The sequence below is a fragment of the Galdieria sulphuraria genome (assembly GCF_000341285.1).
Source record: "Galdieria sulphuraria unplaced genomic scaffold scaf_6, whole genome shotgun sequence".
In the NCBI taxonomy this organism is placed as follows: Eukaryota; Rhodophyta; class Bangiophyceae; order Galdieriales; family Galdieriaceae; genus Galdieria; species Galdieria sulphuraria.
Genome location: NW_005178469.1, coordinates 234,347 through 251,110, shown reverse-complemented (window position 1 = coordinate 251,110; position 16,764 = coordinate 234,347). Strand labels below are relative to the sequence as shown.

At 40.0% G+C, this 16,764-nt stretch overlaps 9 protein-coding genes and 1 non-coding gene across 10 annotated transcripts; 4 read left to right on the top strand and 6 right to left on the bottom strand.

Annotated features, from left to right (window-relative positions):
- Positions 1 to 6: 6 nt before the first annotated feature.
- On the bottom strand, positions 7 to 1,757 carry Gasu_11420 (myo-inositol-1-phosphate synthase). Its single transcript, XM_005708230.1, has 2 exons — positions 1,546 to 1,757; positions 7 to 1,491 (listed from the first exon to the last, which is right to left on the bottom strand). Exons 1-2 carry the CDS (start codon positions 1,714 to 1,716, stop codon positions 34 to 36), a joined length of 1,629 nt encoding a protein of 542 aa, XP_005708287.1. The 5' UTR covers positions 1,717 to 1,757; the 3' UTR covers positions 7 to 33.
- A 149-nt stretch (positions 1,758 to 1,906) lies between these two features.
- On the bottom strand, positions 1,907 to 4,237 carry Gasu_11410 (DNA-binding protein, putative). Its single transcript, XM_005708229.1, has 6 exons — positions 3,659 to 4,237; positions 3,332 to 3,624; positions 2,987 to 3,282; positions 2,553 to 2,934; positions 2,191 to 2,501; positions 1,907 to 2,145 (listed from the first exon to the last, which is right to left on the bottom strand). Exons 2-6 carry the CDS (start codon positions 3,596 to 3,598, stop codon positions 1,977 to 1,979), a joined length of 1,425 nt encoding a protein of 474 aa, XP_005708286.1. The 5' UTR covers positions 3,599 to 3,624; positions 3,659 to 4,237; the 3' UTR covers positions 1,907 to 1,976.
- A 10-nt stretch (positions 4,238 to 4,247) lies between these two features.
- On the top strand, positions 4,248 to 5,632 carry Gasu_11400 (glutathione-independent formaldehyde dehydrogenase). The gene has a single exon (XM_005708228.1). The coding sequence runs from the start codon at positions 4,369 to 4,371 to the stop codon at positions 5,506 to 5,508; it is 1,140 nt and encodes a 379-aa protein (XP_005708285.1). The 5' UTR covers positions 4,248 to 4,368; the 3' UTR covers positions 5,509 to 5,632.
- Positions 5,633 to 5,747: 115 nt separating this feature from the next.
- Positions 5,748 to 7,322, top strand: Gasu_11390 (D-3-phosphoglycerate dehydrogenase). The gene is made up of 3 exons (XM_005708227.1): positions 5,748 to 5,966; positions 6,014 to 6,970; positions 7,029 to 7,322. The coding sequence occupies exons 1-3, from the start codon at positions 5,784 to 5,786 to the stop codon at positions 7,197 to 7,199; spliced, it is 1,311 nt and encodes a 436-aa protein (XP_005708284.1). The 5' UTR covers positions 5,748 to 5,783; the 3' UTR covers positions 7,200 to 7,322.
- A 14-nt stretch (positions 7,323 to 7,336) lies between these two features.
- Gasu_11380 (uncharacterized protein) lies at positions 7,337 to 8,137 on the bottom strand. Its single transcript, XM_005708226.1, has 2 exons — positions 7,441 to 8,137; positions 7,337 to 7,388 (listed from the first exon to the last, which is right to left on the bottom strand). The coding sequence occupies exons 1-2, from the start codon at positions 7,948 to 7,950 to the stop codon at positions 7,359 to 7,361; spliced, it is 540 nt and encodes a 179-aa protein (XP_005708283.1). The 5' UTR covers positions 7,951 to 8,137; the 3' UTR covers positions 7,337 to 7,358.
- A 545-nt stretch (positions 8,138 to 8,682) lies between these two features.
- Gasu_nc0007 lies at positions 8,683 to 8,749 on the bottom strand. Its single transcript has one exon. It is a non-coding gene; the product is annotated as a tRNA-Glu (tRNA).
- A 140-nt stretch (positions 8,750 to 8,889) lies between these two features.
- Positions 8,890 to 10,377, bottom strand: Gasu_11370 (uncharacterized protein). The gene is made up of 4 exons (XM_005708225.1): positions 10,228 to 10,377; positions 9,509 to 10,171; positions 9,269 to 9,460; positions 8,890 to 9,219 (listed from the first exon to the last, which is right to left on the bottom strand). The coding sequence occupies exons 1-4, from the start codon at positions 10,263 to 10,265 to the stop codon at positions 8,943 to 8,945; spliced, it is 1,170 nt and encodes a 389-aa protein (XP_005708282.1). The 5' UTR covers positions 10,266 to 10,377; the 3' UTR covers positions 8,890 to 8,942.
- Positions 10,378 to 10,407: 30 nt separating this feature from the next.
- Positions 10,408 to 11,222, top strand: Gasu_11360 (uncharacterized protein). Its single transcript, XM_005708224.1, has 2 exons — positions 10,408 to 11,032; positions 11,100 to 11,222. Exons 1-2 carry the CDS (start codon positions 10,474 to 10,476, stop codon positions 11,183 to 11,185), a joined length of 645 nt encoding a protein of 214 aa, XP_005708281.1. The 5' UTR covers positions 10,408 to 10,473; the 3' UTR covers positions 11,186 to 11,222.
- A 4-nt stretch (positions 11,223 to 11,226) lies between these two features.
- On the bottom strand, positions 11,227 to 14,657 carry Gasu_11350 (ubiquitin carboxyl-terminal hydrolase 4/11/15). The gene is made up of 5 exons (XM_005708223.1): positions 13,297 to 14,657; positions 12,865 to 13,243; positions 12,615 to 12,814; positions 12,083 to 12,562; positions 11,227 to 12,033 (listed from the first exon to the last, which is right to left on the bottom strand). Exons 1-5 carry the CDS (start codon positions 14,611 to 14,613, stop codon positions 11,341 to 11,343), a joined length of 3,069 nt encoding a protein of 1,022 aa, XP_005708280.1. The 5' UTR covers positions 14,614 to 14,657; the 3' UTR covers positions 11,227 to 11,340.
- Positions 14,658 to 15,057: 400 nt separating this feature from the next.
- Positions 15,058 to 16,762, top strand: Gasu_11340 (catalase). The gene is made up of 3 exons (XM_005708222.1): positions 15,058 to 15,499; positions 15,548 to 15,747; positions 15,794 to 16,762. Exons 1-3 carry the CDS (start codon positions 15,109 to 15,111, stop codon positions 16,676 to 16,678), a joined length of 1,476 nt encoding a protein of 491 aa, XP_005708279.1. The 5' UTR covers positions 15,058 to 15,108; the 3' UTR covers positions 16,679 to 16,762.
- Positions 16,763 to 16,764: the final 2 nt, after the last annotated feature.

Here is a 16,764-nt window from a genome sequence, read left to right as displayed (position 1 = left end):
GAATGACAAATAAAACAGAATGTATGATAATAATCATACACGCATTTCAGTTGACTCTTGTTCTTTGGAATCATCACCCTTTTGTTTTAGATTCTCTATATCTGTTTCAATGAAGGCCTTATCCAAACAACTTGGATGTATTTTATGCTCCAAACGCATATCGTTTTCAGGAGCCAGTCCCAAACAAGCACGCAAGATATTATCAATACAAGCCTTTTGTTTAAACAAAGCATTCACTAAGGGAGTACCATCGGGGACCATCGGAGCTTTCAGCATAAATGATAACAATGAAAGAACGGGGTGGAAACCAGTGTATTCCGTCATAGCTCCCGTTCGATATTCTATACGCTGAGCCAATTCTGTCATTACCACAAGATCAATAATCAATGGTGCGGCTAACAGGGAGTCCTCACAAGTATTGTGGCTCACAATAACATTTTGTCCACCCATAAAGATTTCAGAAGTATATTCATCCAGTGCTCGCTTTGAGTCTCCAACAGCTGGAACATACTTTATGACAACAATATGATCAGGATGCTCACCTGGTTTAAACAAGATATCATTGGAAGCGACCATATCATCGACGACATTGCTCTTGCTGATTTCTTTGCTTCTAAACTGTCTCTGTGATGAAAGATTCTTGCCATCATTGTTTCCCAAGTGATTATAGCTTGCAATGGACAGAGGTTTCAAGCCAGAAGTCACAAGATAATCAACCAACATGCTCTTATACTTGGTTTGTCCACTCTTGAAATCGTCTCCACCAATAAAGACATTCTTCTCAACTGCAAGTTCAATACAACCTGGAACAAAAGTATTCTGTGGCGAGCCATTAATAAAAGCACAACCCTCTAGTATGCTAGCAACTGCAAATACTGTCGACGGGGCAATTTCTGGATGAGATTCTTCAATCGACTTGAGCAAGTTCTCGGCAGTATCATTCACTCCAGCCAAGACTTCAGCAAACCTCTCAGTGTTTGCAGTCCAAAGAACAATCACTTTGTCAACCTTCTTCTCCTCTTTGAACTTGCGTATGTCATTCCTGATTTGTTCCAAATGTTTCTTCTTGTCCTTTCCAGGAATAAGGTTATCTGCTCTATCTGCCTGGTTTGCTGCAATAAAATCTTCATAATATATAGAAGGCATAGGCTTCAGTTTGCTCATGTAAGGTTCCAATTGCCTCTGAAGGTCATAGTCAAAAACTTGAGCTCTCTTCATTGCGTTAGCAAGGTCAGCCGAGTTGATATCCCAACCTCCAATCTCGATATCGTTAGGATTAACCATAGGCAACAGAGACTTCAGAGGAACATAAACGTCCTCTCCGTTACAGCTTCCAAGTCTTATGGTTGATGACTGGGTGATAGATCCAAAATAATTGGGTTCCTGGACGCCTTTCTTCGTACGCCAAGAAATACCTTCTCTGTTTGCTATTATTCCACCCGTGACTGTTGATCCATTATTGCCTCCCCAACCAACCAACAACAAACCCAACTACACTCCTCCATTGAGAAAACAAAACAGAATGAAGCGCCTAATACAACTTACCTTGGGCACTTTCGTCTTGGTCCTGAAATGAAACGCTTGGGACTTTGGAATTGCCTTTGCTGTACCTTGAGATGCTACAACTTCTGTAGTATTATAGTCATACTGTGACTCAATATAGTCGTCGCCATAGAAAACATTAGGTGACTCGACTTTAAAGTTTTGTAGAAACATCCGTTCAAAAATCGCCACGTCCGTAAAACTCTCTTGGATTCTATTGAAGAGGGTCGTTTTGTATTTAAGCCCTTCAGATTTCCAATTCTAGAAAATTCGTTGACAAATTCGAACAAATTCGAATGCGACATGATTGTACGAGATTTGTTCTTTTCCAAGCTTTTGATGTTTCTAGAATGCAATGAAATGACATGGAACTGTTTCTAGTGCAAATAAACACTCATTTATTACTCAATTTTCAAGCAACGGAAAAATGATCGTCAAACGATCTTAAGAGTACGTGCACGATCCTTCAGCTGAACATTTGTACGGTAAGAAGGCCAATCCAGTTCCGGGTCATCCAGTATAGCTTTCCACTCTCCAAGTCCATGTTTCTCAATTCCTTTCTTGAGCAAATAGTCCTGATGATCATCCCATCGATGATACGAACTGAAACAGTTTCAGAAATGCAAAAGGTCCAAAAATTTAACTTACTTCTTTTTCTTCAATGCTCTTTTTGCGCTACTTGGACTTGCTTCTTTATTAATCGGAGACATTTTACGTTTCTCGACTCTTCGTAATGGAGCCAATGATGTCGTTTGCTGATCATATTTGTCCTCTGATGCCTTCTCACTGTCTCCGTCAGTTCTATCTCGCTCAGTATTAGGAAGTGAGTCCCATGAAACCTCTCTTGCATTCGATTGTGGTTCCGTTAAACTGTGGCTTTTGCCCTTTTCTGGGGTTTGTTTCTTATCAGCTTTGGGTTCTGAAGAAACAGGTTCCATGGGTTCTGAGGACAAAGTTTCCTAAGGAACCAAAATCAGAAAAAAATACAGTTCACTCAGGAAACTACTTACTTTTTGAGCCGTTGATACAGGGCCTCCTGTGTCCTTCTTCAAAATAGAATAATTCAACAAAGGCATCGCGGTGCTAGGAAGCATGCGCAAGTAACGCTTCTCTGAGCCATCTTTTTCATCAACTGTCTGATTGACGTTTGAGTAGTGACTTTCTAAAACCTTCTTGACTTCGCTAACGTCGAGATGAAGTCCACTCAATTTTTCAACAGCAGGTGGTTCACTTAAACGCCTTCGTTGTTTGCGTATTTTTGTTCTATTAGGTAATAGTCCATATAGCTGTTTGCACATTTTGTACAACCAAGGTTCTCCATAACCTCTTTCAAGTTCAGCAATTATGAGTTTTAAATGATTCAGTGTCTCCTGTTGATGTTTTTTCAGATATCTAGAGATGATTAATGAAATAACTAGCACAGAGTTACAAAAGAGCAGCATACTTTGATATGGCTGTTTTAAACTTCTTGGCATTGGTTGCATCCTTGAAGAGTTGATGCACTTCGTGACTTTTCAAAGAGAGGTAGTTGATAACTGTTTCACTAAAATCTTCCCTTATCTCAAAGATCTGATTCATTGACTCCTTCAATAAAGTAAGACGTTGGCTGCCTTCATATCGAGAAGCATCTAATACAACAGCAAGGCCTTTGAGTTCAGCAACAACTTTTGCACAGGAATCTTCATTCACCAGGTCATCGGAGATTACTGATAGTAATTGTTCAGCAACGTAGTTCCAAACCTTTCTAGGACAACAGAAAATGGAGTCTAGAGGTCAATAAAAAACTTACCATAGCAGGTTGCGAATCTTCGGAATCAACAGCAAGCTTGAGAAACGATAATACGTTTCTTTGGTGCACGTGGAGAATTTCGGAAAAAGCTTGCATACGTTCCACTTCGTTCAATAGTGTTTGAAGGCTTTCATTGGAATATAGAGCTTCTACAAAAGATGCTTCCTCCAAAAGGCGGTCTACAGCAGCAGCTAGAGAGAGTTTGTCAGCTAATATATCTATACCCTTTTCTTGAGAGGAGCGGTGAGTTGTTTCTTCTGAAGCCATCTACAGGAAATGTGAGGGTCAAAACCCTAATAAACCCTAAAAGTGCTCAATTGGAAGAACCCTAAGGGTTTGAAAGGGAGGGCTACCAACTTTTTAACGGAATAAATGGGGCGGGCTAGAGAGCAACGAAGAATTGAGATTTAAAATCCACATCAACTAACGACGTCTTTGGTTATAATACTTGAAATCCCTTCTTCGTGAGACTAGGAGATACATTTTATGCCTTTTATTTGTTTTCAGGCCAGTCTATTAAACCTCACTTCTAATAAAGGTGATATCAATAGTATTTGCACAGACAAACGATATGAATAAAACGAGAGCTTAACTAGTGGGCTCCAACTTATATTTTGACAGTTACCATGCTTCAAACGCTTCCAAACAGGAAGTAGGCTCAATGATCACACCAAAGAAAGTGAAACAAGCAGGCCATTTCGAATCTGCCAGACACTGCACTCGAAAATGGCAGCTCCGTCCTTCTGAATGTAACTGAATCTCAAGATAGTAACAACTGGCTTCTTATCACTTTGAATTTCTTAAACACAAATCACCTCGAACGTCTCTTTGCAACTTACAAAACTGTTTCGAATAGATACAAACAATATGACACAAATGACAAGAAATTCACCAATGCCATTAGATCCTGTAGGATTTTCTCCGATCCGAAAGATTGCGTAGAAATGTCATCAAAGAAGAAAAGGATGGCAAGTTTCTTCTTAAAGGAGCGTTTGTTTTTTTTCTGTTGATTGGAGATTTGAGAAACGTTAGCAAGCATGAAGGCAGTTGTTTATGATGGTCCTTTCAAGGTTTCAGTGAAGCAGGTTCAGCAGCCCAAAATACAACACCCCAACGATGTGATAGTGAAAGTTACTTCCACAGCAATATGTGGATCAGACTTACACATGTATGAAGGAAGAACGGCAGCAACTCCCGGGATAGTCTTTGGTCACGAGAACATGGGTGTTATTCAAGAAGTTGGTGCTGGAGTCTCACGACTTAAAGTTGGAGATCGAATAGTTATGCCGTTCAACGTAGGATGTGGTCATTGTCAAAACTGCGAGGAGCAAAAGTCTGCTTTCTGTACGGAGGTTAATCCAGGTTTTGCAGGAGGAGCATATGGATATGTTGCGATGGGCCCATATATGGGTGGCCAAGCACAGTTTCTTCGTGTGCCATTTGCAGATTTCAATGCTCTAAAGTTACCTCCTGGCAGAGAGCATGAAAGTGATTTTGTTTTGTTGGCAGATATCTTTCCAACAGGCTGGCATGGTGTTTCACTCTCTGGTTTCCAACCTGGAGAGAGCATAGTGGTCTTTGGTGGTGGTCCAGTTGGACTTATGGCAGCGTATAGCGCAGTCTTGCGAGGAGCTTCAGAAGTATATGTTGTTGACAGAATAAAGGAACGTTTGGATAAGGCCAAAGGTATTGGAGCGATTCCTATCAACTTCGATGACGGAGACGCAGTCGAACAGATTATTCGTCGGCGCAAAGGCAAGGAAGTCGATCGCGCAGTTGATGCAGTTGGATATCAAGCTGTTGAAAAGGGAGGTAATACGGAAAAGCCAAATGCTGTATTAGAGTCCCTAGTACGAGTAGTACGGCCAACCGGTGGAGTTGGTATTCCCGGACTTTACGTTCCTTCTGACCCAGGAGCACCCGATGAAGCTGCCAAGAAGGGACACTTGATGTTTCCCTTTGGCAAATTCTTCGAAAAGGGTCTCACTATGGGGACAGGTCAGTGCAACGTAAAGAAATATAATAGATACCTTCGAGATATGATTATTTCTGGTAGAGCTAAACCTAGCTTTGTGGTTTCACATGAAATCAAGTTGGATGAAGCACCTGTTGCATACGAAAAATTCGATAAGCGAGTTGAGGGTTATACCAAGGTTGTAATTCATCCGAACGACTAAGTCATTTTTCAGTTACCCACTAGCCCTCAAGAAAAGTCTTCCATTTGTTTGTTGTTCGTTCATATTATTTGTTTGTTGGTTGCTTATCTATATAAAACTAAAAACATACTTGTTATCCATGTAATTTACAAAGAGTCGTTAGATTCTCGAAGCCCTTTGAGCTATTCCAGAAGGACGAAATTGTCCCAAATCCACCAATAGGAATTGAAAGGTTGAAATGTTGTTACCTTAAAATTCCTCTTCTACCGACGATGGCCGATTGGGATTATCACAATATGAATAGTGGGAGAAGTTCTCCTCAATCGAGGTCTCCAATATGTTCTTCTCCTCCCAAATATGCTGAAATGGAGCTTCAACACTTGGAGCGTATTCCGCCTCCAAGACATCCGGTGAAAATTTTACTTTTAGAAAATGTTCATCAAACAGGTGTATTGTTATTTGAAAAGGAAGGATTTCAGGTAAAACCGTGGTTTTGGTTTCAAGGATAACGCTCAAACGAAATAAGGTTGAGCTTTTGAAAACTTCACTTACAGAGGAAGAATTGATGGAGAAAATTAAAGACGTGCACGTCATCGGTATTCGCAGCAAGACCAAAATTACAAAGCGAGTCTTGGAGAACGCTTCCAAGTTGCTAGCAATTGGCTGTTTCTGCATTGGAACTGATCAAGTTGACCTTGAAGCCGCGGAGCGTTTGGGCATACCAGTGTTCAATTCTCCTTTTGCAAATACTCGGTCAGTAGCGGAACTAATCATAGCAGAGATTGTGTGTTTGAGTAGAAAACTATTTGACGTTTCAAAAGGTTGTCACGAAGGTCAATGGTTCAAGTCGGCTGTTGGTTGTCATGAAATTCGTGGGAAAACTTTAGGAATCGTTGGTTATGGTCATATCGGCTCTCAACTTTCTGTTCTTGCAGAGTCACAGGGCATGAATGTTATATTTTATGATATCATTCCAGTACTCCCTCTTGGAAATAGCACACCTTGTAAATCACTGGAAGAAGTGCTTTCGAATTCCGACTTTGTTACACTGCATGTACCCAAGTCTCCTCAGACGGAGAACATGATTGGCGAGAAGCAAATCAAGTTGATGAAGAAAGGTGCTTATCTTTTGAATGCGTCCCGTGGCACAGTAGTAGATCTGAAGGCACTGGCGGACTCTCTTAGGTCGGGTCATCTTGGTGGTGCTGCAATAGATGTATATCCAAAAGAGCCCAAGGCCAACGGTTCCGGTTTTGAAACACCACTTCAGAATTGTCCCAATACAATTCTTACTCCTCACATTGGAGGTTCTACAGAAGAGGCACAACAAATGATTGGGGAAGAAGTTGCAACCGCGTTGATAAAACTTGTTAGAAGTGGCTCTACTGTGAATGCTGTGAATTTCCCGAATCTCGAAGTACCATTTACCTCATCCAGTCATCGGATTCTCAACGTTCATAGGAACGTACCAGGAGTCTTGAGGGTAAGGAACTTAATAGAACAGAAAGAGCAGTTTTAAACAAAATGTGTCTGGTCTTTAGGATATTAATAATATATTTGCATCAAGAGATACTAATGTGAAAGCACAAGTACTGGGTACGACAGCTGACATAGGTTATCTTATTGTTGATGTGGACAAAGAAACTTCAGAAGAAGTTAAAGAGGCCATAGCATCACTAAAACCGAGTTTGCGAACAAGAATTCTATATTAGATATTTTTTCACTTTCCTTTTGGATAGTGACGTAGTTGATTAGAATTTGAATAAACTGCCCCAATCTTGTATACCCTACTAGAGTAACTCCGCCTTCTACTCGAGCGCTACCACCACAGTATTATTTAGAAGCATGAACAATAAAAAACAACTGTTCGTTCATAAGATATGCTTTTGAGAATTTTTGGCCTTTCAGTCACAATATGAATAAACGACTTTGAGAAAATCAAAGTGTGCCTACCGTCTGCAAAGTTTGATTGATTTGAGTCACTTGCTTGCTTAGTTTGTCCGGTACAGCTTGAGAAGAGAGACCAAATCTTTCCGCTCGCTTCCGTTTCTTCTCTTCAATCTTGCTAGAGTCCTCAGGTTCTACAAGTTCCTCTCCAAAACGACGAGCTCTTGACAACTTTTTATGCTCCAGAAACTCCTTGCTAGGTACGTAAGGCACACCAAAACGTTCTGCACGTTTTCTTCGTTTCTCTTCTAGTGCTGTCAACTCCTCGTCCGTTGGAAGTCTACCTATAGAATTATCCACAACCCCACTGTTTATTTCAAGCTCTCTTTGTTTGTGAGGCTCATTCACTTCCGAAGAAGTGTCTGGCTGTGCGGCTCGAACATTATCACGCTTTCTCTCCTCTGTAAGGGCCTTCTCTAAACGTTCTACCAAAGCTTGTTTTAAGCCAGTAGTGTCTAGGTTGCGGCTTCGCAGTTCCTTTCGAAGCTCTTCCACTTTCAATTTTGAAGGTTCCATTGACAAATGAAAAATAAAATTCGGAGATGTTTATGTGGCAGCAACTGTTGTTGGATATTCTTTGGCTATTGTATATCCTATACAACTCGGAATAGTGTTGAGCAGATTTGGAAACAGAATTGTACAACTCGGAGACTCAAAACTGTACAGCAATAACAAGTAGGCCAGGACCGCAATTTGAAACTCACTTAGTGGCCTTCTATTTAGAAACACTATACGATATTAGGTTGGTCACAGCAGCATTGTACTCGTGCGTTTGATAATGGCTCTGGCGTTTATACAAAGTTGCAATACAGCAGTTTTCACTATAGTTGATGTATTGTGAATGCCCACTTTCTACTTTAACATTCGTGACAAGAATAAACGGACATACTGACCTTTCTTCTCGAGAGTACTTTCAGAAAGAGTCATTTACTGTCTAGCGAAAACATATATTTGCAATATACTATACTTGCTTGAAAATTTGTTTCATTGCTTTTTTGTAGCTAATCGTAAGTCAATATAACCGAGAGGGTTTACAATGCAATGAACGAGCGGTTTCCAAAAAACAATCTTTCCATCAAAGCCTTCAAAGTTAAGTTAGAGATTTTCCAGCGCTTCTGATAACAAAGAATATCTATTTAAAAGTTTAAAAAATAGCACCAAAAGTAGCTAAAAAATACAGGGTCTGCTAAGAATCATGCATTCTACACTTGTTGTTGGCTGAAAAAAATGAAGAGAATCCACAATTTCCGCTGCCGGGGCTTGATCCCGGGTCTCCTGGGTGAAAACCAGGCATCCTAACCACTGAGTCACTTGCAATGTATAGACTACAGCGGATCCTGTTCTCAACCACTGCACTACTACAGTAGGGTCACCAGCTATCATATAAAGCATTCTACAACTACTACTGTAGCCAATAGAAACAAAATGAAGAGCAATCTCGATATCCTTGCTCTCATCGAAAAAGTTTGCTTTATTGACAAAAGTAATGACAAGAAAATACAACTAAATTAGTATTTTTGCCAACCCAACTGTTTTTCAGTGTACATAAATTTACCATGGGCCGTATACGTATTTGGTAAATCTGATCGAAGCCTATCTTCATCATATCTAACAACCCCTAGATCTGCCATTACTTCTGTAACCTGGAATCGATGAGCAGTGTATTGATATGTAATATAATGTCGTAAGTCGAGTCTATAGAAATTTATACTTGTGTCAAACGCAAAGTCAGGGTATTCCCTGTAAACGTTTTCTAAAAAACGCATAAAACAAGGGTCACCAACCCTAAAAATTATTCTCATATAAAATATCAACAATGCGGTTTTGCTCTTACTTGTAGATTGCGTTGCCATTTATATGACGAAGATATTGAGTACGATATGGCTCAAAGGCACAACTGAATCTAGGTTTATATCTCATCAAACTCCCTTTCATCCAGAAATCTCCTTGAAGAGAATCATTAAATATTGCACTTAACCAGCGGTTTCGTATTGGGATATGATCTGGTTCCATGTAAAAGAAATGACTAAAAAAATTAAGTAATAAATGACAATACAAGCAAAAGTATATATACCGATGCGTGTTTATCAAGGAAGGATGATTAACTACTGCACGAAATTGACGAACTGTGCCTTCTGTTTTCACAGAACTTTTTACAAAGTCCATTTTATAACTGTTCGTCGACTGTTCCGCCGAGAGATTTGCAGATATAAAACGAACGTTATGAAAACAGCTAGATACCACACTTTGTAAAGGCTCTTTTCTTAACCATCTAGTCAATGTGTGAATAGACTCTTGTACAGAGGGATGATCCAAAGGCATATCATAGTAAAAAAACAAATCAGTGGACTCTATTACCAAGGAGTCCACGAGTGTATCGCAAGGGAAATATTCCAAACTCGCCCAACGTTTCAAGTTACTCAAAACTCTATTCGTTTGCTTCGGAATAAAAGGTATCACTACAGCAAAACGCCTCCCAAAGTCCACCTTGGAACAATTCTGAAAAATAAAAGGATCTACCTTTTCATATCCTCTGAACCGAAATTGGAACCAGAGGATAGGGTAGCTTTGAAGAGAACCAAAAAACCATAACAACAACAATGCAACAAAACCAAGACAGAGAAGTACTCCAGAGTTAAATTGGAAAGTTTTCGAATAAATAGACAGCCTTCTCTTTTTCTTTATACCAAGCAGTTTGTCGTTCGCGTGTTTGGCTGAAGACGGAAGTTTTAAATTCCTAAAATACAAGAACAGTCTGTCAACTTTTAAAAATAAATAAAAACCAAAGATTACTTTAAGTTTTCCGACCAGCACAAATTAAAGGGCAACATAAAGTATAACGCGTCGGTCAGCTTACTTATCCAAGAAACTTTTGGACACATGACGGCCAAGTGGCTTCCACAGACAAACCGGTATAACTTCCAATGAATTGGCCACTTCATCGTGAATAAGATGAACCTTTCCGTTTTTCTCTTTGACCGATCCCACATTGTTGCTCGTTGAGAGCTTCAAAATCATTCTTCTGTATCAACAAGACTCATGCAGAGCACTTTTTCAAAGCCTCATTTGTATTCATCGAACAGAAATTTGCAATCTAAAGAGAAGAAAGACGATAAGTTTTGTAAGTTGGAGACAAAAAAGAAAAGACGCGAAAAAGGTGAAAATGTTACCTGGTTGAAAAGGCAGTCGCAGCGAGAAAGCATTACTTTATCAAGTTTATGGGCTAGTACGCCTGAAGTTCCGTCCTCCCCCATTTTGAACATTGTTTCTCAAAGGCAAGCTCAATATGATCCAGTCAACGACACGCAGTCCTCTGTAGACGGAGAACATTCTTCTCGACCTAGCCATACAAACAATGGTATGGTCCAGTTTGAGAATATTGCTGCTTCCGAATTCGAAGAAGAAAGAGTTGGAGGGGATTGTTCGACTTTATCAGAAAGTGGTTTCCAAAATGATGAAGATACTGACGAGTTTGGTCCTCCACTTCCATCTAAACAGGAACGTATTACAGCGGCAAACTATGGACATAACCTGTTACCCGGTGAAGGAAGTGCCATGGCTGCATATGTGCAGGAAGGAAGAAGAATTCCGAGAAGAGGTGAAATTGGCTTAACTTCAGACGAAATTAAGGCATATGAAGAAACAGGATATGTCATGAGTGGTAGTCGTAACCGCCGAATGGAAGCAATACGAATACGTAAAGAGAATCAAGTTTATAGTGCTGAGCAAGAAGCAGCAACAGCAACGTTGAACTTTGAAAAGAAGAAAGAGCGGGAAACTAGGATTTTGAACGAGTTTAAACTGATGATAGAAAAGAAGTTGGCGGAAAAGAGAAGGTCGAATGAAAGCAACAACTAAGATGTAAGACCAACCTTTGCTGTTTGCATATCCTCAACAAAACTATGTTTACTTCTTGCTGCTGGACATATTTCCGCTCTTTTGACTTCCTCCGTACTTTCGGCGTCGATAAAACAAAACATAGGCGCTATCGGAAACTGCTTGGCTTGAATTTGCCATTTTGAGCACAGAAGAGTCGTCAAAATTATACCAAGAACCATTTAGATAGCCATCGTTACTCTCAAAGTACGGGTCACTCTCATCATCAGAGACTTTCCAAGGACTAACAGAGTATGCAGTATAATGACCTCCTCCCAAACCACCAAAATGGTTACAAACTGCATAGAGGTCATAAAGAGGCTGTGGTGCGCCTATATCTCCCTTACCCACTATATATGGCGCCAAGTTGAGTCCATTCAATGGATACTTTACAAAAGTTTCTACTTTGGTCCTACTCCAAATGGAATACGAAAAGCGTTTCAAATGAATGATTAGAATTTCGGGAGTGCTCCATAACTGTAGATGTTTACTTGCTTGTTTATGATCTTTGCACACTGGACAGAACCAGGCATTGTCTTGAGACAGAATTTCCTTTTCACTCCATCTGCGAAGACAATCTTCAATAGTAGGATACGCATCTGAATTCTCTTGTGTGCTTTGTGATATGGAATGATCCAGAACATAGGCTCGAAAACTTGCTTCTTCCATATCAAATAGTTGTTTGCAGATACCTTCAAGGGTCCATTCCACTACAACTGTTGCCTAGAAACAAACGTTATTCATGAAGAAAGAGAGAAATATGGATATATACCGTTGAACAGTCTGGGAGGTCAATGATATGAGTTGAGTCGCAGTCGATAACAATGCTATCAAAGGTATGACCTGAACCTTGAGTTCTCTCAAAGGATATTTTCGCTTCAAAAGGGAACTTTGAACGAGATTTGCGTTTTCTCCCAATTCTACTATTGCCAGGAACGACTAAGTGCGATGCAGTCGCAGAGTCATCGGCAACTGGTAGCTCTACTGCTTCCTCGCTGTGCAAGTCATGCTCAAGTACTTGCCCATTCCATTCTTGATCGTCACCTTCTTCTTTACCAATCTTCCCAAGCTCCAGAAACTTGTCATAATCAAAAAAGCGACGACAGACAAACATGATCTCCTTAAGAACTCGGTTTCCAGTAAGTTCATACCTGTTTAAGGTAAAAAGTGTAGGGACTGCTATAACACGGTCGCTATTCTTTTCCGTGTGAACTATCTTAAGTAGAATTTCTTTTTCCTTTATACTGGAACTCTATAATAACAATAAATACAACATAACGGAAACGGGAATATGATATACTTACTCTTCCAGTATCCACTCCACCATGTTGCAGCTTTCTTCCTGATATCCAATCATATTCAACTTCGTAAATGACAAATCTTTCTTGGCCAGCTAAATTTATAATCTCGTCTACTCGATTCCAGTCTGGGACGGGCACTTGATAGAATCGGTTTAGAAAGAGTATCGCACAAATAAGGCGGCTACTTGGAACCCCTGTCAATGCTAGGAAAAATTTTGATAAATCTTCATCGAGTATAGGAATTTTTCCTTACCTGAAACTCTATCACGAACTTCACCGATTCTCCCTTTCCTATTAACTCTTATGGCATATCTAACAGGACGTGACTGAAATTCGTGACAATAAAGTTTGTCCCGTTCAGCTCTTCGGAGAAATACAAGAATTTCTATCATTCTTTCACTCTTGCTTGGAACAGGCAATGACAGATACATAAATGGGTCAAATGTAACACTAACTTTTCCACAGTCCGGACAGATAACAGTTGACTTGTATTGTCCTTGAAAGAGGTCCACAACGATAGAATTATTTCGCTGCAAATGTTGCTTCCAAGCAATAGAAGCCACTTCATCATCAGGTCTGTCACCACCCTCAATGACTTCAATATACGGCTTGTTTCTGATCCTGTTCAAGTCCTATTTCAAACTAAATATTTGAAACAGTCGCACAGTAATGTAAACAACATTACCTCATGAAGCCCATCAAGTAGAAATGCCATCAATTCTTGCGAGTCTTGTTGTTGATATCCCGTGAATTGAGGAGCATGAAGAGCAATTTGAAACTTGAGCTGCCGTGGAGCAAAACTGCTCTCGTTTCCACTCCAAATATGAGAAAGCAGTCTAAAATATTCTTCGGCCAAGACACCTTTCATTCCTAAAGGATTTCGTTTGTTTATGTCCGACTTGTATTTCTCTGATAAGAAATATTCTGTCAATTTTGCTGCATTGCTAAGGCACTGCAATGCAGCATTCATAAAACAAGTATTCCCAAGATTCACTAAACCACATAGGCCAGCTTTTTTAAATGCACTGGAGTTCATTGGTGGCAAGAAAAATAGACGGTGACTAGAAATATCCTTCATACAGCTAGTATGTTCACTTTCTCCATTGGATGCAATCTTTTCCTTCAATAGTGCCCTTTTCACACTACGAATAACAGTTTTATTAGTCGTGTTTGTGTTGGTCAACTTCCCTTGGCTACATGAAGTATTGTCATCGTCAAGATGAGTTTCTTGCTTCAAGTCTGAAAAGTGAGAATTTGAATTCTGAGGATTGACTCGTATTTGGACTTTTTGACCAGATACAAGCACAGCTTCTGCAACAGTCTCCTCATCATTATCTAAAAGAACAGGAGGAACATCATCCAACATATTCCAAACCTCCAAGTCCGAAACAGTGACGTTATTGATATTCAGCTTAAGTAAAACCTTGTTCTTCAGCTCCTTTATCTTGGTTGTTTTGCTGAGATGAATTGTTGTCTCAACAGTCTTCGATGGACAAATAAATGAGATATTAAGTTCGACAGGATAAATCTCCACGAAGCACTCGCCGGAAGGGCCTAAAACCACTGGACGTGATATTTCTGGTCCTCCACCATACCAGGAAAATAAAAGCTCCCAAACAGCTTTAGGAACTAAAACAAAATCAACCTGTTCTAGCAAATTTGGCTTTAACTCGACTTGTTCCGAGGATTGATCGACTTCCTCTATACTTTTCACGAGGTAAGCATTGTCGATAGGACCAGGACGTTGAGTCTTCTTGTACGACGAAAACGACTGGCTTTCATCATCCGAGTCGTCCGATACATCGCACTTGAAAGTATGCAAACCAGTTCTAAAACGAGTGGGGGATGTGGACACTAAATCCGTTGTTTCTGTATACATACACCAATGCCGGTACCATTTCGAACTAACAAGGTACCATTTTGTTCCTTTAATAGGTCCCCTATATACGCTTTCTTCTGCTGCAGCTCTCACAGCTGCTGCTTCTTCGCTGGGGTCCAACATATAACACCGACTCAACGCCCAAAATTTGCTTATTGAATAATGAATGGTAACTTCATCACATATTGGTCGATTTCATAGGAAATTATTACAAGAAAGAGAATGGATAGACTTAAAACTACAAGTTGTTTATTGAAAATACGAACCATTCTTACTTTTCAGAAAAGTTTATTTCTATGAATGAAAAGTTTAAGTTATTTCGTAATGAACTGGACAATCGAATATATAAAGTTGTGACAATATGAAGTTTGCTACACATAACCAACTCTTCCATAAAATCCATGGAAGCATCTCTGATGAAGAAAATATTACCTTTTGAATAACCAAAGACAAGGATAGAAAAAGTGTCGAATGAAGAAATGTCACGAGGGCATCTTTCTGGAGCTTCATTTGAAATAGTTTGTCTACGAGACACTTATTTGTAAACTTTTCAGGAGGCCAAAAACATGAATTTCTCGAATTCAGTTTTTCTTGATTTCCTCGTTTTCATTGGTTGCTATGGATCCTACTCGTTATAGACCCAGGGAAACCTTTGACTCACCCTATCTTACTACAAACAATGGAGCTCCAGTGTATAATAACCAGGAGTCGCTGACAGTGGGTCCCAGAGGTCCTGTTCTTTTGGAAGACTATCATTTCATCGAGAAGTTGGCACAATTTGACCGTGAAAGGATTCCAGAAAGAGTTGTTCACGCACGAGGGATAGTATCCAAAGGATACTTTGAAGTGACGGATGATATTACTGACCTCACCTGTGCGGACTTGTTCCGTGCAGTTGGGGTGAGGACTCCAGTGGCTGTTCGTTTCTCTACTGTTACTCACTCAAGACACTCCCCAGAGACTCTAAGAGACCCAAGAGGCTTTGCCACTAAATTTTACACTAGAGAAGGTAGGTTCATCTCGTATATGAGATACAGAGTGTTGAATACAAGTATAGGAAACTGGGACCTTGTTGGGAACAATTTCCCTGTGTTCTTTATCAGAGACGGCATAAAGTTCCCAGACCTTATTCATGCTTTCAAACCCAATCCTCGCACTGAAAGACAAGAATGGTGGCGTATTTTTGACTTCCTCTCTCACCATCCGGAGTCTTGTCATGTGCTAACATTTCACCTGGATGATGTTGGAATCCCTAAAGTAAGTTAGCTCCTTATGTGTTGAGTTTTCTGATGTTCTCCAAAAGAATTATCGAACTATGATAGGCTCTGGTGTCAATACATTTAGGTTGATCAATAAAGAAGGGAAAGACACATATGTGAAGTTCCATTGGGTACCTAAGCTTGGGGAACAAAGCTTACTTGATGATGAAGCAGAAATAGTAGGAGGAAAGGACTTTTCACATGCAACACATGATTTGATAGAATCCATAGATGCTGGTGATTATCCCGAATATACGTTGTGTATTCAGACTATGGATCCAGCTGCAGAAAATGACTATGATTTCGATCCTTTAGATGATACTAAGATTTGGCCTGAAGATATGTTTCCAAAGAGACCTGTCGGTCGTCTTATCTTGAATAAGAATGTGGATAACTTTTTCTTAGAGAGTGAACAGATTGCTTTCTGTCCAGGAGTAATGGTGCCTGGTATATATGCTTCCGATGACAAGATGCTGCAGACTCGTATGTTCTCATATTCAGATACTCAAAGACATCGTTTAGGACCCAACTATTTGATGCTTCCTATCAACTCACCCAAGTGTTCCTATCATAATAATCATCATGATGGCTTTATGAACTTTATGCACAGGCAAAGTGAGATTAACTATCTTCCTTCAACCTATGATCGTGTGAAGACTGTTGCAAACTATCACTTTCCAAAAGCGACAATCTCAGGTTCTCGTACGAAGGGTTGTATTCTGAAGGAAAATAACTTTAAACAACCTGGCGACCGGTTCCGTTCGTGGGATCCTGCCAGACAGGAGAGGTTTATTAAGCGTGTTGCTGAACGCTTAAATGAGAGGAAGTGTAGCCCAGAAGTTCGTAGCATTTGGTTAAACTACTGGTCGCAATGTGATGCAAATCTTGGAAGTAGATTAGCTCAGCTAGTGAAGACTAGTTCTTTGTAGTTGTGTTGCTGAACGAACAGTAGAAAGGATCGTTGATCTTCGAAATAAAATTTGCATGAATGCATTGATGATTTGTTACATAAATC